Consider the following 22661-nt stretch of genomic DNA (forward strand, 5'->3'; position numbering starts at 1 on the left):
TGTGCTCTTTGGAAACAGATTTTGGCAGATAATTTAAAACCGATTTTCCTGTTGTCCTGCCACGGAAGAAAGTTATTTTTTTTTTGTTGTCGTTGTTGTTCCTAAGATGTCTTTTTGCAAGGCTCAGTTCATTTTAAATACATACAGTCACATCAAGGCAACTGTATGTCAGGTGAATGGTAATACAGAGGCTCCGCTTATGCGATGTCTGTTTTGTGCAGCGAAGGAAGTAACCTCACCCCGGCTCACCATTATGCTGACTTCAGGTTCAAGACCTATGCACCGGTGGCTTTTCGGTACTTCCGAGAACTCTTTGGGATTCGTCCAGATGATTATTTGGTATGGATATACTTCTCTGTCTTTCCTCCTTTATTTGAGATGGTCTAGAGTAGCACAGGGAATTTGGCCCTAAAGCAAGGCTGTCAGCAATTCTTGCCTAAAAGGGACAGAAAAGAGTTAAGGCATCGTTCTGGTTCCAGCAAGGAGTGGCCAGAGGCTGTGGATTTAGGGATTCTGCTCAGTTTTGGAGGAGATTCAGTGATGATCCCAGCAAGACCAGCACCGCTCAGCCCAAGTCTTCGTTTGCTAAGAGGTAGCTGCTGGCTTGCACCGGAGGGAAAGGAAACAATCTGCGTACCGTGTGTGATGTGTAAGCTATGCGATGGGGTTCCCTCTCTGTTGTTTGTGGTTACAATAATTTACTGTGTTTACAAGCAAAAGGGAGTTGTGTTCTGCTGGGTGCAACCCTGTAATGTCCCCTGGGGCTCTGAGGACAAAGATGGGAATTTTTCCTTGTGTACTCACTTGAGAGCTATGTGAGCATAGTTATTTTAATCATCTTACAAAGACAGAATGAAATACAGCTTGTTCTTGTGCTCAGAAAGCTCCTCAGAGCTGGAAAGGCTGTTTCTAAAATACCTAGTAGTGCAGGCTCTCTGGGCTTGGAGTGCACTGGGGCTGAGTTCGGTCCCTTGCGTGTATGTGATGTCCTGCTCCTTAGAAAAGGACAAGTTTGAACAGGGGAAGGTAACACATCCAAACGAGTGCATGCCCTCCCTCTCTTTTAATAGTCCTTTTTTTCTGGCTTAAGCTGTAGACAGGGGTGATGGTAGCTGAACACCTACCAGTAGAAAGGAATCCGTGCCATTGCACGGTTTGACAGTAACAGTGGTCCCCTTCAGTGCCATCCAAGATAATGCTGGCTGATTTGATGAGTGGTTCAAAACCTGGGTAAGGCAAATAGCCTGCCTCAGTTGCAAAGGTCGTGGCTCTGATTTGTTGCTTCTGCTTCCCCTGATTGTCTCTTGCCTGCCATGGCAGCAAATGCCTTTAATTATGCATGAGATAATTAACTTGATAAAGTCTTAGATCATTAATCTGTGCAGGGCTGAAAGCTGTTTTCAGTACCTAATGATGAGCATTTAATTTATGGCTCTGATTATGTCCCTTACATACCCTACCTCCCTCTCCTTATCTTACCTCTTGCTGTGACAGCTCTGACGTGATACCGCCCCAAAGGCGCTCGACCTGCTCGGTTACCTTGGGGTTGGTACCTAGCTGCAGACACGTGTGCTTGCACTTTCTTCTTTTTTTTTTTTTTTTTCCTGCTGCTGCTGGGCAAATCCTCATTTGAGGATCTGCTCTTTGCATACTGATACCTAGAAATATCCTCCCAGTTCAATTCCCAGTGCAGTACCCCTTGCTGCACTTACACAGCGCCGATCCTTCTTGTGTCTGGACACTGGTGTAATACTTTTCCTCTGTTTCTAGCAGGATCGAGGGGGTGAGACGTGGCTGTAAAAATCCACTCTTAACAGGGGGAGCACAAGGCCAGAGGGGGCTGCTGAGAACAGCCAGTGCATTGTGTTCTCTCCAGCACAGTGACACGTGGTGCCCTGAGCAGACTGTCATATCTCCTAAAATCCTGTCTTTCCGTCTGCACTTGCAATAATGTGCTGAAAGAAGCCGAAATGTGATACACACACAATGGGGAAAGATAAGATGTCATTATGAAGCCTGGGTGTTACTGAAAGCAGATGATTAGCTTCATTCTGAGCAGTTGGGATGCTCTGAACTGTAATCGCAGTCTCTAATTGTAAATTGTCCGTCAGCTTTGCTGCTTAGGCCTAACCTATAATGAAAATAGTTCTCACTTAAGCTTTTCTACCCCTTAATCTCACAGGGAGACGGCATGCTGGGGAAAGCCCTCAAGGGCATAGAACTCAGTGTGCAATGAGTGGGGGCTAAAAACATCATCTTTTTTTTTTTTTTTCTTTTCTTCCCTAGTACTCATTATGTAATGAGCCTCTGATAGAGCTGTCAAACCCTGGTGCCAGTGGTTCCCTCTTCTATGTCACCAGCGATGATGAATTCATCATAAAAACTGTGATGCACAAGGAGGCTGAATTCCTACAGAAGCTCCTTCCTGGCTACTACATGGTGTGTATTACCCAGCACCTTGGACCAGTCTTGGGTTTGTAGTGGCAGCGTTTCTGTCCCAAACATTGCACGGGGCATGTCCTTCACCTGGGTTTCTTATGGCCCGCCAGCCCCGTGCCAGGGACGATGTTAAGTGTGTCATGAAGCTGGTCCCAGGAGCACAAACCCTGCCGACTGGTTACAAACTCTGTGGGTAAACTTGAGGCAGGTAATTGTGCCACAGCTTCTAGGCATGTTCTGGCCTGAAAATGGCTTCTTAGATGTGTGTTTCTGAGTGTCCTTTTCCGAGCACTAGTTCATTCTTTGCTTGGCACCACACATCTGCCTCAGCCTGGCTTTGAGGATGGCTGTTGGTTGCAGGGACACAACCACCGTGGTTTTGTGGGGAAACCACTGCCGTCCCTGGCCATCTCCCATGCCTGTTGTGTCGACAGAGTTGCTCTGAAGGCAGCTGCTGGCTCTCCCTGGCTGCAGTACCAAGCTAAAACTCCCACGGGATCAGCCAGCTTTGCACATCCAGTCTGCTGCAGATCGTTGTTGCCTAAATCTCTAGCCTAGCAAGGCAATGCATCGAGACCCAGAGGGCTTGCACGTGGTGATGAGCAGTAAACGGGAACCAAACCTGATCTTGTGGCACGTAAACCAGGAGCTGTCTCCCTGTGTAACTGTGGGGAAGGGTCCAGCTCCGCAGATGAGGGCACCGACCGAGGAGAAGGTGGTTGCGAGGAACGTTAGTGCTGCCCCGTCTGTGTGCGTGTCGCAGTGGATTTATGTGATCGTGCGCTGTTTCTATGAAAACACTTGCCTTGCTCAGTATGTACTGGGGAAAAATTGCCAAAGCAGGACAAGGTCTTGGGTGTCTGTATACAACTGACAGCCGGTCGCTTGCTTTTGCAAGTGATGCTCAAGTTCCTGGATGGGATGAGCTTTCTTGGAAAGTGTTGCCTGATGTATATAGTAAATCAAGTAGAGGGTTTTGAACGGACATCGGGGGAATTTTGGAATGGGAGTTGCACCGTCGTCCTGAATTGTACCGTTGTCCCGGCTAGGAATCGGTGTAACGAATTAAACTGAACTTACCTGTCTGGAGCAGAGTTATGTACTACTTGTTGTAGCGTTCCAGTGTTTGTGGGTTCTTGTGGTGCTAACACAGGATCTCTCTGCTGTTCTTGGGAAACCCACCCAGGGTAAAAGGAGTCAGTGGAAAGGAAGCAGAGTGGTTTCATCCTGAGTTACTTTAAAGCTGGGCAAGTGCTGTTTGTGTTCGGTCTTGCCCTGCCTCCATTGCTTTTAGCTGGCACCACGTTGAGCGGTGCACTCCCAAAGAGGGCTCGCTCGTGTGCCTGGTTAGGTGAGATGAGAAGGGGCATGAAATTTTAATACAATCATGCTTCTGCCGTCTGTCAGAGAATCTGTCAGGTCTGTCCTTTCTTTTGTAGCATGCAGAGATGTTCTGTTTCCTTCCAAACTTTCCCAAAGCTGAACAAGCGAATCATGCCTGTCATGTCATTCCTAATCATACCGCTGCCTAAAAAAAGGCCGTGACAGCAGAGCAGGATATCCGTGCTCTCTGGCCAACTGTGTTTTATAAAGCAGCTCTGCAAAAGGAGGAGAAAATTTATGTTGTTTTGTTTAAAAAAATACCCTGTCCTTGGTTTATTCTGGGCCAGAGAACGGCTCTTGATTTCTGATGCTTCTGAAGAGATGAAGATAGCTGTTATTCTTAAACTTGAAGTTCCCACTCATTGTGTTTATTTCTCTTCCTGTTTGGTTTCCCATTTTTAGCTGCTGTTGCTGGGGAAAGTGGGGAATTTCCAGACTTGGTTATTTGCCCAGGGAGTGCTGAACGTCTCATTCCCTGTATTCAAGGCATAGTGGTATTTTCAGATCCTAAAGCCATTGAGATGTAAGAGTTTGTCAAACGTGTACAGTAAGCTTTCACGTAAAATCCAGAAAATCTGTATGTGAAGAATCCCTAGTCTGTTCCAAGGTCTGTTAACATGCTTTGTGTTGAACGCAGCAAGATTCTTCTGCCAAAATGACCTTTCCCCGTGCTTTTTTCCAACCCAGAATCTGAACCAGAACCCACGGACACTGCTGCCAAAGTTTTATGGACTGTACTGTGTGCAATCAGGGGGCAAAAACATCCGTGTGGTTGTGATGAACAACATTCTGCCTCGCGTGGTGAAAATGCACCTGAAATTTGACCTGAAAGGCTCAACCTATAAACGCCGGGCATCCAAGAAGGAAAAAGAAAAGTCCAGCCCTACGTACAAGGATCTAGATTTCATACAAGACATGCCCGAGGGCCTGATGTTGGATGCAGACACCTTCAGTGCATTGGTGAAAACGTTGCAACGAGACTGTTTGGTAAGGAGCGGGGCAGCTTGGGGAGCAAGTTAATGAAGTTCTGTGGCTCTTGAGCATGAGGAAGAGCAAATGTTTGAGAGCTTTGCTAATCTGCTAACCCCAAAGCAGAATAAATCCCTTCCGCTGCCCTTTTTCCTGAAAGCCAAGCAGTGGAGTTAGGTCTCCAGACAGCCTCTGGTGCATCAAATTGTGGCAGCCTGCTCCACTTGTCACTGGTCTGTTGGGACCGAATACATTTTTCCTATGCAGTATGCAGCAGCTATCTGGTACAACAGTGTTATTTGCAAACCTTCAGCCCTTTGGGTTGACTGTAGGATGGCCAAACTCTATACAGTCAAGTCCAGAGATGACTGTTGGTTCAGAAACAAACGCTCAGGCTCTGGCAAAGGAGTTGTTAATGGGAATGTGGACGGGCTGTTCCATGCTTTGGGGTCTGTGCTGTATTTGAGCTGCTGGCCTGATGTTTTGTCTTTGTTCTCAAACTCAATGCTAACCTATAGGTGTTGGAAAGTTTTAAAATCATGGACTACAGCCTCCTGCTTGGGGTTCATAACATAGACCAGCAAGAACGGGAGCGGCAGTCTGAGGGAGCCCACAGCACGTCTGATGAGAAGCGTCCTGTGGGGCAGAAGGCACTTTACTCCACGGCCATGGAGTCCATCCAGGGTGGGGCTGCCCGGGGGGAGTCCATAGACACAGACGACACGTAGGTGAAAACCTGGTTCGCTTGCACTGCTGGGGGGGGTGGAGGTGGGGTCGTTAATCCCTAATGAGGCCCGTGTGAGCTGTTAAGAGTAAGCATCTCTCCTGGGGGTTGTGGTACTGCTGCCAGTAAAGCAGTGTGGTGTGGAAGGGGGAAGCTGGCATGGGCAATACTTCTGGAAGACTCCAGCCTCACAGCAGTCTCTCTTCTTAGGCCAACCTGTAGGTTGTCAGCTCCTGTAACAGCCTCTAAACATCCACCCGTGCTCTGGGGAGGAGAAACTGGCTCTGTCCTAGCTCAGCATCCAGCCGCTGCAGTGGTAGTAGGGATCAGCCTGTCCCTAGGAGCCTGGAGTTTGTTCTCCATCACTCCAGCTGTGGAACCCTTGACAGTACCCTGAGGCCAGCCCGGTGCCGTTGGCAAACAGCGGTGTAGCCGAGTGCTAGAGTAACTGGGGGAGCTGGGGGTTGCCCAAAACCTGTCTGGTGCTGTGCCCAGTCTGTGGCTCTCGGGCTGCAGGTGGCTTTTGTGACTGTCTCTGTGGCCCAAGCTCTCTAACAAATGGTGGAGTTTGCTGTTTGTTGCTGTCTGAAACCAGCTGCTCCAGTTTTGATGGAGGATCAGTCACGGTGGAGCTGGGATAATACTTTGGTGCTTCCATTCTTTGAAGCAGCGTCATTAATTGCAGTGGCCTGCCTGATAACCTGCATGCTTTTGTTGTGTGCTGGTGCTAGTGGTTGCTGCACCTTCGGCAGGACTGGTACTAGCGTGGATGGGACTGGAAATACCCTTCTCCTTACAAGTTTCCTGCCCTAAGAGGCAGACAGCTCACGCTGACCTAATAAATAACCTGATCCCCGGAACAAAATGTCCTGTAGCTAAGAAAAAATGATGTGGTGCTTTCTGGTCCAGGTAGAGAGCTGTTGCCACACAACACAAGTCCTGCCCTGATAGCTGGCGTTTGGCCATCTGGGGCAGGCAGTAACCCTGGAGGCACCGTGTAGGAGATGACCTGTGGCAGTAGGTGACTTCCCGTGGTTGTGCACAAAGCATTTTTGCAGGTTTCGCGTTGCCCGACCGCATCAGAGCCCTCTTTTCAGCACTGCCATCCACCTTGCCGCAGGTCTCGGGGGTGTTACGGCTGCTCTTTTTGAGGCTGCACTCGCTGAGGTTTTGTTTTGCCTGCAGGATGGGAGGGATCCCAGCAGTGAACGGCAAAGGAGAGCGTCTCCTGCTGCACGTAGGAATCATAGATATCCTTCAGTCGTACAGGTAGGTAACTTTGAAGCTGTCTGTCCTTTAACATCTTCTTTATACTGAATGAAAGCAGAAAGATTTTCTTCTCCGAAACAGTTTGATAATGAGTAGGCAGGCTGCCTAAAGCTGTCTGTCGATGCCAGTTGGGGGCCGTGGATTTTTATCTTGTCCTTAGAATAGCTGGTGACACAGAGCCTTTTTTCGAAGATCGAATGAGTTGCTTATAAAGAAGTTTCCCGTCCCGGTGCCTGGGATGGGTAGCATCTCTCCGGGGTGGAAGGTGGTTTTCTGTCCGTCTTCCAGCCCAGCTCCTCCTTCCCCGTCGGGCTGCCAGGCAGTCCTGACCTGACTGCAGAGATGCCGGCGTGCTCGGCCGACCTCTCGGCTGGAGGAAAGCAACGCTCCAGATGAAGGAGGAATTGTTAGCAGCTCCGTGAGCAACACTCCAGATGAAGGAGGAATTGTTAGCAGCTCCGTGATCTCTCCTGTGTGGGGGATGAAAGGTGGCTTAGATACAGAGCATGTGCCTGAATCTGTCTCTCTTTTTCTCTCCATTTTTCCCCTGGAATTAGGTTCATCAAGAAGCTAGAACATACCTGGAAGGCCCTGGTCCATGACGGGGTGAGTGCCTGTATCGAGGCGGGGACTGTCCGGCCCTCGGCAGGATTACCTGCCTTGGTTTCATGCGTGCTACTTGCTGCCGATTACCTCGCTATTTATAGTGCCTGAACTGGCACAGTTGAAGCAGATGAAAGGGATAGTTCTTGCCTCTTATGCCTCCACAGGGGTGTAGTGCCAATTATTCCCAATCAGGTTTTCTTGCTCACTCCACCTCCTCGCATGTTTAGCTGCCGTGCTACCAGCTTCCCTCCTCTGCTCCCATCTGTCGTTTCCCCCCTCCCCACGATACCAGGAGCTGTACGCACAAGGTGCGTGCGGTCGTGTATGTGTCGAGGAGCCCTGTGTTTGCTGTCTCTGGTGATTGACTGTGTTTCCACTTCAGTAAGCTATCTGTTAATAAATCCCTTTCAGTGTTACCCTGCTGTCTTGTCTCCTGCAGCAGGCAGATGTTTACGAAGCAGCAGCCTTGGATGTGGAAACTGTTTTTCAGCATGGCATAGCCTAGCTTCCCTTAAATATTAAGGCAAAGGAGATGGGTAGGTGCCAAGTCGTGGTAGCACGGTAGAATGTCAGAAGCAGACACAGCTTCGGTTTTACTATTTTAAACAAAAAGCACAAAACTTTTGAAATGTGTGGAGACCCTCGGCTGAATTTTGGTGTCTGCATCATACACAAAGGTAGCCAGGTGTGCTTTGAACGTCAGCCAGCAAAGCCAGAAGAAATTTCATGTATGTAATTGGGCTAATATTTAAAAAATCCAGGAAGTCTACGAAGGAATAAAATCACCAAAATCCATTATAAAATTACAGCAAGAATATAATCAAATGCAATCAAATCAAAGGCAATGCCTCAGGCTTATTTATAGCATTAATCAGATCATTTCAGTTAAGCCTTTCCATTTTAAGGCTCTGTCAGTGCTAAGTGTTGGGATAAAAAAGACTGCCTTGGTTGTTACAGAAATTCTGCCTTGAGGGATAATTTCAAAATTAAACAATTGCTTCTTGCCTTTGTAGGACACGGTGTCAGTACACAGACCCAGCTTTTATGCAGAGAGGTTCTTCAAATTCATGACCAACACAGTGTTTCGAAAGAATTCCTGTAAGTACCTAGCCTGAGAGCTGTCGTTGCCCTTGTGATGTGAGGCAAGCCTTATCTCCATCTTGCTGCTTCAGTCCATGTGGAGAGTTTCGAGGCTGGAATCTGAGCAGGCTTTTCCACTGTAATACGGAGCAAAGCTGGGGAACTGCAAAGCCCGTCGGTTGTCACGACTTGCTTTGTTCTGCTTCAGAAACCCCCCCAGGAGCTCACCCTGCAGCCTGACTCCAGCTCAGCCCTTTGAGGTGGCGCTTGCAGAGCGTGTGTGCGTGTGTCGGAGGGCAGAAGCCTCTCCCCGTGAAAGGAGAAGTGCCTTTGGTGTCACAGTAGGTTTTGGTGGTAATTCCCGCTCTCATTTACTCTTCCCATCAAGCTCTGAAGTCGTCTCCCTCCAAGAAAGGGCGCAGTGCCTTGCTAGCTGTCAAGACGGCTGGTCCCACAGCTGCATTTTCAGCTAGCCAGCTTCCCTCCGAAAAGGACGATACGCAGTATGATCTTCGTGCGGCCAGGAGTTACCCCACGCTGGATGACGAAGGTAATGGTCTCGTTTGGTGGCCGATGAGTGTGTGATCACCCTCTCTTTCCTAGCAGTTCCTTAGGATCCTCCCCTGCTCTCGCCAAATTCCCCACTGTGCACCAACCGTGTCTTCCTTGACGGATTGCTCTTCATTGCATGTCTTGCTGTGCTTTGCAGGTGCTAAACTTAACCAGGACAGGGGAGAAGGTAAGAGTATATTGTTTTGTCACAGCACCAGCAGTTAGTTGATTGGGGAAGCAATGCCTCTGCATCGAAGAAGACCAAATCCCTTCTTTGCAGCACTGTATGGTTCTGCAGTAAAAATGGTTGCTTGCGTCACTGCTGCAAGGCAGCCGCTGCCAACTGGCACTAGCAGTCATAGCCCAAATGTAATCGGAAAGTTGAATTTTCCACCCTTTAAAAGAAAAAGGGGGGGGGGGGGGGATGACTAGGAACTGCAGGACTCTAGTGGTGGTGTTTGGACAGTTATAAGGGGCAGGATCTTGCCACTGGGGGAAAAAGTGAATGGCCTGGTTCTGTGCTGCCTTTTCATCACTTCCATCTGGGCTGGATTTACAGATGAGTGGCAAAGGACAGGCTCCTCGAGTGCATGGATTTCTACCCGTGCAAAGCAGTGAGCACTCAATTCATCTCTTAATTCACCTGGATATTTATCTCTGCGATCCAAGCCTTTAATCCAGCTTTGGTTACCAGTGAGATCTCTTCATTGGCATTATGTTTCCTGTAGTGTCTTGTCTGTCATGCTGGAAATAGCGCTTACTGACTCTCCCTAGAGGATGCCTTGGGAGAAGGTGCTGTGTTCCTGAACCCAGCTAAACTGGCCTGTTTGTGGTTTGAAGTGACCGGTCCCAGTGAGGGTGTGCGGGTGGATCAGCCTCTCACAGGGCTGATATAGGTAAGGTGTTGGTGTTTGACCTACACATCTTTTTTTCTTCCTGCATCCCTCCTGCGCGCCGGGCCAGCAGGCAGGCCAGACCTGCTACCCTGCACACCTCCTTCCTTTGAAGAAGCTACCACAGCCTCCATAGCCACAACACTATCTTCGACATCCCTCTCTGTTCCCGAGCGATCCCCTTCGGAGACCTCTGAGCAGCCCAGGTACAGGTGAGAACAGCGCTCGGCCCCGGCCCTCGCAGCAGCCCTTCCTCTTCGTGCTGCATATCTCAGCAGGCTGCCCTATGCTCTGGAATGCTAATGACCGATTTTAATTAAATCTCTCCTGGGAGCAAGCAGACGAAGCTTTGATGGGATTAATTATTGCTGGGAGAAGTGTCAGCTGTTAAGTAGAACATCTCCCTCATGGGGTGGGGAGTTAGATTTGGGGGCAGGGGAGGGTTTCTGTCTTAAATTGCTCCTCGAACTCCGCTTTTCTGGTTTCTTTCTGCAGGAGGCGCACACACTCCTCAGGGCAGGATGGCAGGTGAGAAAAGCGTCTCATCTCTTCTCGCACTGCTGCACAGACACCTCACATTTGTCCTTGCACAAAGGTCTCTTGGAGGGCTGAATGTGAATCTCAGCAGCACCAAAGTTTTGGCATGGTCCTCTGTAGGATGATGGGCTTCTTCCTGCAATCAAATAATCCCCATTTCTTATGCAGAATTTTCCTTACAAGCAGATCTCTCAGTGCTTTGCAAGGAATCTTAAATATTACCCCTGTTATTTGATGGGAAACGGGACAACTGAGTTGTCCAAACTTCCCCACCCAGCCAGCGCCAGAATTGAGGAAGGTTCGTGTCCCTCTCTGGGTAAGTGAGTGTTAACAGCAGGAACATTCTCCCCCTGTGCATCTGCTGGCTGCCCGCGTGCGGTGGGGGTGAATACGGGGAAGGGCTTTGACTTTGTGAGGCACTGAGCGCCCTTAGTCCCCAGAGAAGCAGCTTCCAGTGTTTTCAGAAACTCGGGTACTTTGAGGTGTCTTTCCCTCCAGTGGTGATACGTGGCTCAGAGCCGAGGGCAAGGCAGGACAAAAATCACCTGCTGTGTAGGGATGTCCAGATTTAGAGGCTCATATAAATATCTTGCGCGGTTTTGCACCAGTAAAAATGACCCCGTTGCCAGTGTCAGTGGGATCTGCGTGAAGACCCTGTGTTTGCTGCTGACGCTGCCCTACCTTTCTGGGACATCTTGTAATGTTGTAAGTGCAGATCTTGAAATGCACATCAGAGACTCGGGCTTGGGATGTGCTGTAGCCAGAGGAGCTGCTGGACAGCCTGACATCGTCTCTCCCTGCGGTTGATGTTTGATGTTTCAGAGGAAGGCAAGGACTTTGGAAGATGAGGGCTTACACCATCTTACAGACATCTGCCCTCATTCCTAGCTTTTAGTCATTTGCAGAGCTTCAGACTGCATACACTGTGGAAAAAAAAAAAAAAACCACACCACCTTTCTGTGGTATTTCTTAATGAAAACACCTCTGGATGCTGCGTGTTGCTGAATCTTGGTAAATTACTGTCACTGGAGGGTGAGGACCTACTTGCTGTTTATGTGCAGAACCTGCTGAAGCTTCAGGCACCCATAAAGCATCCCACCTGCAGAATCCATTGTCTGAAATTGCTGAAAATTGGAGACTTAAACCCAGTGGTGGGACCCGTTTGGCAAAATGCAGTGACTTCATGCGAGTTACTTCGGGTTCCCTTGGTGCCTGATGGAGGGGGAGATGCTGGAGGAGGTGACTGCTCCTCCAGAAATAGGTCAGGTGAATTGAAGTGGCTGTCCCTGGACCAGAGAGGAAGCTTAGTATCTTGGTCAGAAGTAGAGCTGTCAGTCACAGATTTATCACAGCTACAACCACTCCACATAAGTATTTTTTTGCCTAGTTTCTCCATTTCTGGTGTTGGGGTCTCGGCATGCCCTTCCTAGGAGAGCAGGGACCTGTGTATTTGTAGAGCCCTCTGTGATCCCCTGGTGACAGCCAGTGCAAGAGAAACGTGATTAAAGCGTGAACTGACATTCCTGAGCTGAAATTAAAAAAAAAAAAACAAACCAACAACCTTATCCCATTTGCTCAAGAACACGTCACACCTCTGGTTATTCTAATCTGCTGGGGAATTCCCTGCGGGTTTTGGAGATCCACCCCTGCGAGGAAGAGAGGAGCCGGTCAGCAGAGCCGCCTGCTGGCTCCGGCTCCCAGCCAGGGACAGCGCGGAGCAGGATGGTGCTGCCGATGAACCCGGCGCTCATCCCTTCCCGGAGACTGTGCCCTAGGCTTGGCAAGCGCCCCCTCCTCCTTCCCACGAGGACCGTGGAGCCAGCCCCGCTAGCACAAGCGATGACTTTAATAGCGTGAGGTATTAAATTGAAAGTTGTCACGTACAGCTCCTGAGCGTGCAGGTAGATCCGACGTTAACCCTGAAGCGCACTTGAGCCGTTTTGGTGGGCTGGGAATCTCGGAGGAGGTCGGAGGCTTTGGCCCTTGTGCAGGTGATGGGCAACACCAGGCTAACTCTGGACACAGGTTCTCCCTGGAGGCCAGTTCTCCTCTTTCCTCCCGTACTCCATTTGATGCTGCCCATCTTTCCTGCAGCACTGCCTAATTATCCCCTGTCCTCTTTTCCCACCTCGTTAGTGTTGAGCGCTGCAGTGTGACAGGACTGACGATTGCCTGGGGGGTTGGGTGATCCAAATCCTCAATCCTGGGAGGTCTGATTGCTCCCGCTGAACCAAAATGAACAGCTCGGGCTGTGCCGGGAGCTGGGGGCTGGCAGCAGCCGCGTGCTGGGGCAGACCCGCACGTCTTGCTGCTGCGGGAGGTTGTAGTGCAAGAAGCTGGGCTGACTTGGGACTGATTCAGGCTGATCTAGAATCGAGGACCGTGCGTAACTAGTGCCTACCTAAGCCTTCGGGCTGTTCCTTTGGTTTCCAGGTCACACGAGGAGGTGCGGGTTGAGGAGGAGCTTCAGCAGATCAGTGTCGAGCTGGAGCCCAAGTGTGACGTTGAGATCGTAGCTCCTGAAGATGACAAAGAGTGAGTGTTGCGGAGCGTTGGGCCGCTTTGGAGAGCCCTGCCCAGTGTCATTTGCTTTGTGGCCGCTTCTGTTGGAGGCTGACTTTGTTGATTGCCTGGAGAGATGGGTCCTCCCCCAGACAGTTGGGTGAAGCTGAGCGCTGTTACTGACCTGACCTTTCTGCATGTTGACAGCGGAGCATCTTTAGCCCCTCTGTAATAAATCATAGTCTTGCTTGCTCCTTTGCTGGTCGCAGTGACTAGACTCTGTCATTTCTTTCCCCGCTCCAGAGAGGCGGCTTCTTCAGCCTGTGCCATCGTAACATCCACAGCTACAGTGGAGGTGGAGACAGCCAGCCAGGCCTCCGAACCAGCCAGCCAGGCCTCGGATGAAGATGACGTGCCAGTCACAGACATATACTTTGTAAGATGCCTTCTCCACCCGGCCTCTTAGAGGTGTGATGGGAAAGGGAAAGGTTGGGCGAGGCTGTAACAGTCTCAGTTTCAGGGCAGTGTCTGCCCCGTGCCATCTTCGTGTTGAGCACCTCGAGATCTTAATGCCGGATGGGGTTTTTAACGCAGAGAGATGGGTTAACCCTTGGAGAACTCAAAAGAGCATCTCATGGAGCTCCAATGGGGGTGGCACTGCTGCTGTGGATGTAGCCGTAGGTGTGCTGCTCCACTTGCAAGCACGAGCGCTGAAGGGCTTATCTAGGCCAGCGTGTTCGGTCCCGTGATGAGCCAAAGCGAATGCAGGTGCAACTGAGAGGTTCTCCCTTCCTCGGCCAGGGAGCCTGGCTGTTCTCCTGAGCACAGACGTGCCACAGTGGCCTAGAGCCAGAGGGAGGTGGTTGCAGTGGGGCTGACCTCGGGCTCTGCTGAACTCTGGCTTTTCCTTTCCCTGCAGGCAGATGCACTAGGTGATGCAGTGGCAATCTAGTGCTGAGACAGGGAGTAAGTGAGGTGGTTGCTGGTTGGCAGCAGAGTGCCGTGGAGCCTGGCGCTGTGTTCCTCAGTCAGCTCTTGCAATGTCTGAGCAGCTCCTGCAAACCGGAGAAGAGTTTTTAGCAACGTGTCCCACCTGCCCTGTGGATTCCCAGAGCAGAGCTGAAGGTCTGACCAGTGAGAGCTCCCCACTGTGCCTGGGCGCTGGAACCTGCTCGTTAAAAGACGTGCCCAGCTCCTTCCTGCTCCGACTCATTGCTGTTGGTTATAGGGTGAGGGAGAGGAGTTGAGCCCTTCTGATGAGCTCCTTCACTCTAACCTAAAAATGGCAAAAAATTTGCCTTCCCCTGTGCTTGTGTGACTGCTGCAGAGCTGCTCACTCATTGCAGAGGCATCCCGAGGCTCACGGGAGCTGTGGAAGGAATCGGTTCCCTTTTAAAAGCTTGTCTGTTTGGGGTTTTTGTGCATGCTGTTCAAACTGCAGGCAGCTCCCTCTGACACTGGCTGCTCCTTCTTTGCCTGTGGATGGCAGTGGTGTACAGGCTGCCTGCAGATGCTGCCTGCAGATGCTGCCTGCTCCACTGGCAAATGTCTCCTAGCAAGGTCAGCTCCTCTTCCTCCCTGTCCCTGGGCATATGGACTCCTCTTAACTTGAGGGGTCCCCCTCTATCTGGAGGAAACCATCTGTGCGCAGTGTGTGCTCACAGAGAGTATGACTGACTGCTCATCATCAGCATTTCATACTTCATCCGAGTCCTTGAGTTTTGCATTAAATGTGTGTCGTGTGCTGTGGAGTGTTTGTCACTGCTGGGATGAAGGGAAAAGCTGATTCGGGTTCCCATGGGTGTTCTCCTTGGAAAACCGCTTGAGCTGGAGCTCAGGCAAGGCTGCACCGGAGTGCCAGCGGGGCTTGGACCACAGCTGCTCTCTTGCAGGCGTGCTCTAGGGGCGATGGTTGGGGAAGGGATACGGTGTGCAGAGGATGATTTGTCAAGTCCCAGGGACTGTGATCTGATCTTTGGAAGTTTGCTCCTGAAAGAAGAGCACTTTATCCTCCTGTTCACCCACAGGGGAATAAAAGTGCAGAGGTTGTGGCAGGGCATGGGCACTGCTCTTCGCACGCACAGCTTTCCTGCCCGCTGATCCATTCAGGCCTGGAGTTGCCCAACCCCTTGTTTTTTGCTTTCTCTTTCATCCTTTCTTTCACATCATCCTTTTTTCCTCTGTTTCCTTTCTCACCTCACTTGCCCTGGGGCTATCCAGTTCACAGATGGGAGGTACTGGATTTACTCTCCCCGCCAGCGCAGACTCCGAAGCACCTCGCTTTCCTCGGGGATTGTAAGTGAACACACTAGCACGTAGGGGAGCAGAGCTGCAGCTTTGAAACACTGGGACCAGCATTCCCATTTCCCTTGGCCGCTGTGGCTCTGTGTTGTGTGGCATTAGGAACCAGCCCAGCAGAAACCAGAGAAGCGTATCAAAATCACACAAGTGGATCTCCCTGTAGGATCTGGCAGAAACACATGCTCTGCCCAGCTTTTTCTGCACAGCTGTGGCCATGGGATGGGCTGCAAGATCACCCAGCCCTTGGGACAAATTTACAAGCACCAGACCCGGCCAAGGAGGCACCTGAGCCTTTGTAGATAATGTTACGCTCGGCTCCTTTGGCCCAGGAAGCCGGATGGCGTTCCAAAGAGACCATTAAGATGTTTTGAAGCTGCTAAAAATTCAGTTGCTAATACAACCTTTTAGGCTTGTGGCTGGGATGGTGAACAGCTCATAAAACCAGATAAGGTAGGAGTTGCTGTGGGGTTAGGGATGGTTTCTGCTTTCCAGCCCATCTGCTCTCCAATATCACCGATGTGCTCCCTCCTCGCTGCAAGTTTTCTGTGAGTGGTGAGAGTTTTCCTTTCCAAAACATGCAGGGAGGCAGTTGAGCATTTAGGGACTGAATCCAGAGCTCGGACTGTTCTGGGTTCTAGTATTTCCCCTGTCAGGCTTCGGCAGAACTGATGTCCTCAGAGGGTAACGGCCATGCTGTCAGACCCTCCACACAAGCATCTTGGTGTGGTCTTCCCAGCACCTGCCGCTGTGGTACCAGGCAGGGATGCAGGGGAGAGGGCATCAGGCAGGGTGCATGAGGAAGCAGGGGCAGTAACATGCTGATGGCATGGGGAAAGTGCTGCATCACTGTGGGCAAATGCGCAAAATCCCCCTCCCCCCCCAGTTCCTCCTGCCCCCTTGGCTGGGTTTGGCTGCCCCAGCGCCAGGAGGGTTAATACCAAGCGGATGCTCCTTTATCTCCCTGCTGGGTTTGCAGCTCCCCGCATGCATCTGAGCTCCTAAAAGGCTCTCAAAGAGGCTGGCTGGAGCATGTGGTTCAGTCAGGATGGATGAAAAACAGGATGTGGGACAGACTTTATGCCGTGTTGAGCTTTCCTGCACCTCGAGCAGAGCCCTGTAAGAAGCTCCAAGCAAGGGTTTCTTTTCCCTCCTTCCTCCCAGCGGTCTCTGCTAATATAGCTGCAATTATTGATGGGGTTCAGCATGTGGAGCCCAGTGCTTCAAAGCTCCTCTGGCTTCTCGTGTTTTCTTGTACCTCGTAGACTGTCACACTTGGTTCCCAGGTTGGGAACCCCCCCAGGCTTCTTCCAAGTAGCTGGTTCCATTTCTCTTCCTTTGCAAACTGCAGGCTGAGTCAAAGGGGACTTTTTCTTCTCTGTGGGAGACAAAAGAGCCTGTTTGCAGTGGAAGTGGGTCCCCCTGGGAACACTGGAAGCAGCCACCAGCCCTTGAATCTGCCCGGGCTGCTGTGTGCTGTGTTGGCAGCAGAAGCGTGTTTTGTCACACCAGTGCCCAGTGCTGCAGTAACCGGCTCCCTTAACGCACATCCCCTTCCCCCTCATTCTGTCCAAGGTCCGGTTGTGTTTTGCCTCCTTTGTGGTACTTGTTCCCATCACCCCACTGTCTCCGAGACTGGTGATAACTGTTTCCCTTCTGTGGCCACCATCCACCATGGTCTAACCCACCCATTGCTGCCTTGCTTGGCCTGCAGGGAAGGGGGAAGGCACAGCAAACCAGGTCAGGTCTCACTGTAAAAAGCCCTCCTGGACACCAGAGATACCTGCCTGTGGCACGCACAGGGCTGGGGACACGGAGCTGGAGAGCTGGGAGTGGGTAGCAGGAGCAGAGAGCTCCGTCACTGCCCTTGGGTAAGTCACGTCCCATGTCTCGGTTTCTCTGGAGCCAGGGTGATGCTGCAGCAGGGAGCCGAGGCTTCCCTGGCATCTCAAAAGCTCTAAAACTGTGTCCCTGCCAGAGGAGAGGTGGTGCCATCCCCGCGGCAGCTGGAGCAGGGTCCGCTGGCAGCTGCTGGCCGGCTGCCCCGTGTCCCAGCTTGGTAGGGAGCAGGTATGTACTGAGGATGAGGAAGGCTCCTGCTGAGAGCAGGCGCCGAGCTCAGTTCTCTCCCTCCAGATGGACAGCTGTTCTTACTGTATTGTTTCCTACTCTTTTTATTTTCTCCTTTTATTTTTATTTTTTTTTTTCCTCTTCTCTCCTTTGCTCCCTGCTCTGCTGCTGCTCTCCTTGCATTCTCCCCGCCGTCTCTGGCCACTCTGGCAGCCGACAGACGAGAGGAGTTGGGTTTACTCCCCACTCCACTATAGCGCTCAGCTCCACTCTGTCTCCGATGAGGAGAGCGATACAGTAAGTGTACGAGAAACGTGCGCCGGGTGCCCGGTGGGTTGAGGTCGGAGCTTGCAGCGGGAGCTGCCGTGGCCTCTGCGGCAGCAGGTGGGATCTCCTGTGCTGGCAGAGACCCTCGGCTCGGCGAGGGTTGTGGCTTGTTCCGAATCGGTTGGTTGCAGGGAAAGCTTTGGGGAGCTGAAGTTCTCCAGTCGTGTTGTCATTGCTGGAGAATAGGAAGCAAGCAGCCTGCTCTCATCCTGCTTTTGTTGATCTGGGGGAGTTGGCTGGGCTCGGACCTGAGTGCAGGATGGGTGCCTGGGTGCTGACTCCCTTCTCTCTGCCTCTTGCAGTAATCTCTATGCAGACACAGAAGCCCCAGAGAGCAGCGATTCCCTCTGCAGGTCGATGTGTTCCCTTTTCGTTGATGCAGCCGTTCCAGTGGGATGGGGAAGAGCTTGCTGATACCAGTATTGCTGCACTGCAGGATCCTGGGCACTGCATTTCAGAACGGAGCAAAACTATAACCGTGTATTTCTACTTACCCCAGACGTGGGCAGCAAAGAAATCACCCGCGCACCCGCAGCTCCCAAGGGAGACATCCAGCTGGGTGTAGAGAATCCTGGGTAGTAACACAGTGTTTTCCAGATGTGCACTACCGTAGCTACCTATCCATGTGTGATACTGTGAACCTTTTTAATTTTTTAATCATGTATTTATTTCTTTTATCTTTGCACAGAGACAGCACAAATGTGCTTTTTAAAACATTTAGTTTACTGCACTTTTTCTTCTTTTTTTTTTTTTTCCTTTTTTTTTTTTGGTCATATATTTGTGGATCAGAAAAGAGTGTGAAACCTCACTGGAGAATTGGTAGGAGCACATTGCTGGGGAGGGCAAGGGACCGGAGTGGCTTCGTTTGAGGCAGTAGCGTGGTCTAACCAACTGATGGAGTCAGGAGGTCTAAGGCTGTCCAGACTCTGCCACGGTTTTGCCGAGTGACCTAAGACAAGTCACTTAACCACTCTGTGCCTCGGTTTCCCCCATGCTAATGGGTGTACAGAACCCACTTTGGTTAAAGCACTTAAACCCTGGGATGAAAGGTGCTATGTAAATGCAATGTATTAAAGGCCATTGAATAGAATTGCTCCCATCTTACAGTAGTCCAAAGTAGCCATGCCAATTTACTTGGATTCAAAACTCGCTAGTGATTTCTCTTGATCTGTAACACTGTGCGGGGGCAGCAGACCAGTGCCGGCGACAGTGACGTGTCACCTCGGCTCTCCTCCCGATGTCGCGATGGGTTCTGCCTTCACCACGTGCTGACTGCTGCGTCACCCCGTTCCTCTGTGCTTGGAGTCCACACTTTGTCTCACCGGCTGCCGCCTGCTCCAGACACACGGGCACGGACGGACGGACGAGAACCACGCTCCTCCAGCGAGCAGCCACGCTGGACTGCGAGTTCCCAGGTCTGCCCGGCTCCAGGTGTGGTTTGTCCGGATGCTGCATCCTCCCGCAGCCACCCCGCACCTCGCATACGTGGGTGTACCTGACCGCCCAGTACCCGGGGGTCACGGACATCGGGTTAGCACGTTTCCTCTGTACCTCAGGGCTGTCAGGGAGGCACGTGCACGTCTGCACACACTGGAGGCAGGAGCAGAAGACCTGACTCTGCCACCTCATCGCACCAGGCAGCCTTGTGTTCACGGACTCTGTTGGACAAAAAGCTGGGTGACTGGGATGTTGCCTGTGGTTATGTCTGCTGTTGGAAATTGCTGCTGGGGATGTCATGAGTTTTGCTTTTCAAGGGCTGCAGGCTTTGGGCGAGAGGATTTGGAGTTGCCGAGTAGTGTTCAGACTGGGCTCATCCATCTGTCAGCAGGGCACGATCGCATCATCTTGAACTCGAGCGATCCGATCCCATCCTCATCTCCCAGAGAGAAGGAAGGAAATCTTTTAGCCCAGAGGGAGCCAGGTCTTATTCACGTGCTTTACAAGCTTCACTTGAGAAGGAGGGTCAAAATCTCTATTGAGAATCTTCAGACTGTCCTTGAGGTTCCTTGTAGAGGAGTGGGGAAGTGGGACCCTTCTCTTGGGGCTCAGTCCCCCCGGTCTGTCTTCACAGCAGCACTCAGGATGGGTCAGCTCACGTACCAGAAGGTCACTGGGCTGGGGGGAAGCTCTTCCCTTCTCCCACGTGCTGAATTTGGGGAGGATCTTCACAAATTGATGTTTTCTTGCCTAAAAGTACGGGACCCAGGCTCCCCCCCTTGCCTGCAGATGCTGAAGGCTGTAGGGCGTGCTTCTCTCGAGAGCACAGGCTGGGGCTCTTGCAAGCTGCTGCCATTAGATGTATTCATCTATTTACCAAATAATCTATCAAAAGTCTTTCCAGAGACTCTCCCCTTTCGGTCACTACCTGGGGACAGCTCGGTCACCCAGCTAGCACCATTGCTCCGTGCCAGGCCCTGCGGTGGGCTGGGGAACGGCTCCTCACCCCCCCACACGGCTCATGCCCGTCCCGCCTGGGCTGCACGGGCAGTGCTGCGAGGGGCTCGGTAGTTTGGGGCTCGGTAGTTTGGCGGAGGGGAGGTGGGAGGAGTGCAATACCCACCGGCTAACCTGCCTCTGGGCTGAAAGCGAGAGGCTTCAAAATGCTAAAAATTCAGCCTTTCCCCTTTTTTTTTTTTTTTTCCCCCTCCAGAAGCATGATACCTTGTGTAGAGAGGCTGGAGAGAGCCACATCCCTCTGCATCTTCAGGTGTTGCTCTTGGGTGCTGTGCTGGAGGAGGGTGGCTGTGGGCAAGGGCACGGGGGGGTCGAGCTTGGGCTCTCTGACCTGAGACCACCTTGTTTGTGGGCTGGTGGGTTTAGCATCATTGGGACTTTCCAACCAGCCAAAATCAAGTGTCTTTTTAAGATGGTTTAAGCACCACTGATGGAGACTTTATTCCTTTCCCTCATTTCGGGGGTGGGGGGTCTCCAAAGCTGCTTAGCCTGTGTGCAGGGAGCATCTGAGCCCACCTTCGCGCAGTATCTCAGTGAATGAGCTTTGCAAGCTCGATCTCTGCTTGGTTCCAAGCGATGCGGGGAAACCCAGACCTTTTGCAGCATGTTCATTCCAAGCACCATCCTTCCTCAAGCGTTCAGGCTTCTTGAGACAATCCTCAGGCAGTTCTGTAACACTGAACCTTTCAGAGCAAGCAGGTCTGGATGTGGAGGGTTGGTCCTGTGGGAAGACAACTTGGTCAGCTGGAGGGAGCTTAGAGCAACTTGGTCAACACGAGGGAACAGGAGGAAGCTTCTTTTAGGGAGATGCTGGGCTGAAATGGAAACTGCCCCTTTCCAGGCTTGCGCGCGCTCCCTGCTGCATGTCACCTGTCGGGTTAGCTCAGCGCTGGAGAGCTGCTTGGCCCCCGCTTCCCACGGAGGCTAAAAGGACTGGGGAGGTCAGAGCTTGCTCTTAGCCCACCTCTGTGCGGTGCGGCAGTGTGAGAGCCTTGGGGAGCCAGGGAGCATCTCCCCAGCGCTGGCACCGCTGCCTCGGCAGGACGCGCAGTCAGAGGAGGGCACGAGTAGGTCTTGCCCACAGGAAAGAGCATCAGTGCTTTTGTGGGGAAGGGAATAGCGCCTGTCCTGGCTCTGAATGTCCCTCCAGCTCACCTGAGGCATAAGTTGCCCTGTACCTTCGATGTCAGGGCTTCCTCCAGTGGCTCACTGGCAGCTGCCATCCCTGGTGTAATGCCCTGCGCTCTCCATCCTTGGAAGGAAGCACCACGTTTCTTTCACTCCAGAATTTCAGCAGAGCAGCCCTGCGAGGCAGCCGGTTCCCGTGTAGCCATTTGCCACTGCTCCTTCATCCCCATCATCCTAGCCGGGACCCTCGGCTGTGCCCACAGCATTGCCTGGGCTGAGGCTGCTGGGGAGCTTTTGGCTCTGGCTCTCACCAAAGCGCGGGTGGCTGCTGCCTGCCAGGGTATGAATTTGGCAAGGGAAAACCAGCATCTCTCAGTGCTTGCCGTCAGGCTCCGGTCGTGTGGAGCCCCGGAGTCTCCAGTCTTTGGCCACCGTTGCCTCTGCGGTGAGCGGCTCGGCCGCGCTTGCCCGATTTGTGCTCTGGGAAAGTTCTTGGCGGAGGCAGAGTACTCGTAGGGCTGGGTACAGGGCTGGCACGGTGCTCCATCCCCCCGGTTCCTCCCGGGGCCCCCCTAAAGCATGGCACAGCCCGGCGTTCCCCCCTCTCATTCCCAGCCACCGTCGTGCTCCAGCTCTTTCTGAGAAGGACGAGGCCAAAGCTGCGGCTCAGGCGTACCCCATCGTGTCTGGTTTTGCTTTCAGTTGGCGTCTACGTCAGCCCCCAGTACGGTCTGGCTGTTCATATTCCCACCCGTGTCCTGTGTCCGCTCCGTGCGTGCGCTGTGTAACGAATGTATGTAACGGGGGGTGTGGGGGGCTGGCGGCCAAGGCATGATGCCAACCCATGGATGTTGTCATGTTTCTCTTCTGTTCTGGGGCGGGGGGGAAGTCATGAGTGCTTTTTTTTTTTTTTTTTTTCGTTTTTTTTTTTTTTTTTGTTGTTGTTGTTGTTTTGAGGGGTTCCCCCCCCACCCCGCCTTCGAGGAGACCTTTTTCCAGAGAACTGTAAATTGATGCTATCTGTCCTCGGCTCTGTGATAAAGCGTACTGTAGTCTGTGCTGTGCTCACTGCGCGCGGCTCTGCCTCCTCTCTCTCGCCACTGGTCCCGACCTGCTTTGGGGGGTCAGAAGGAAGAAAAGGAGAAAAAAAAGGGGGTGTTGGGGTGTCTTGCTGTGGGGGCTGCTTGGGGGTAGGCAGGAGGACAGGCAGCCAGGCAGGACGGTGGGCAGGGGTACCAGCAGCCGGGTGGGAGGGCAGGTAGGGGGACAGGCAAACGGGTGGGAGGGCAGGCAGGGGTACAGGCAGGGTACGGGCAGCCGGGCGGGCAGGAGTACGGGCAAGGTACGGGCAGCCGGGCGGGCAGCCGGGCGGGCAGGGGTACAGGCAGGGTGCGGGCAGCCGGGCGGGCAGGAGTACAGGCAGGGTGCGG

General features: G+C 52.2%; 1 protein-coding gene across 9 annotated transcripts in view; it reads left to right on the forward strand.

Moving 5' to 3' along the window:
- Window positions 1–22302, forward strand: part of PIP5K1C (phosphatidylinositol-4-phosphate 5-kinase type 1 gamma) — a 50736-nt gene extending 28434 nt beyond the window's left edge. Inside the window, exons 5-20 of one of the 9 annotated variants that reach the window (XM_080385133.1) lie at window positions 222–339; window positions 2287–2439; window positions 4510–4809; window positions 5310–5515; window positions 6701–6784; window positions 7342–7390; window positions 8404–8488; window positions 8859–9020; window positions 9180–9209; window positions 9986–10127; window positions 10411–10443; window positions 12859–12987; window positions 13258–13390; window positions 15175–15249; window positions 17536–17619; window positions 17952–22302. In XM_080385133.1, coding sequence (XP_080241259.1) covers window positions 222–339; window positions 2287–2439; window positions 4510–4809; window positions 5310–5515; window positions 6701–6784; window positions 7342–7390; window positions 8404–8488; window positions 8859–9020; window positions 9180–9209; window positions 9986–10127; window positions 10411–10443; window positions 12859–12987; window positions 13258–13390; window positions 15175–15249; window positions 17536–17619; window positions 17952–17954 — 1786 coding nt within the window. In that variant the 3' untranslated portion in view covers window positions 17955–22302. Of the gene's footprint in view, window positions 1–221; window positions 340–2286; window positions 2440–4509; window positions 4810–5309; window positions 5516–6700; window positions 6785–7341; window positions 7391–8403; window positions 8489–8858; window positions 9021–9179; window positions 9210–9985; window positions 10128–10410; window positions 10444–12858; window positions 12988–13257; window positions 13423–13873; window positions 14704–15174; window positions 15250–17535 lie in introns of those variants that run through there. The other 8 variants (XM_080385131.1, XM_080385132.1, XM_080385138.1 and 5 more) reach the window with 8 other exon arrangements.
- Window positions 22303–22661: the final 359 nt, after the last annotated feature.

This window comes from Falco punctatus (assembly GCF_963210335.1).
Source record: "Falco punctatus genome assembly, chromosome: 4".
Lineage (NCBI taxonomy): Eukaryota > Metazoa > Chordata > Aves > Falconiformes > Falconidae > Falco > Falco punctatus.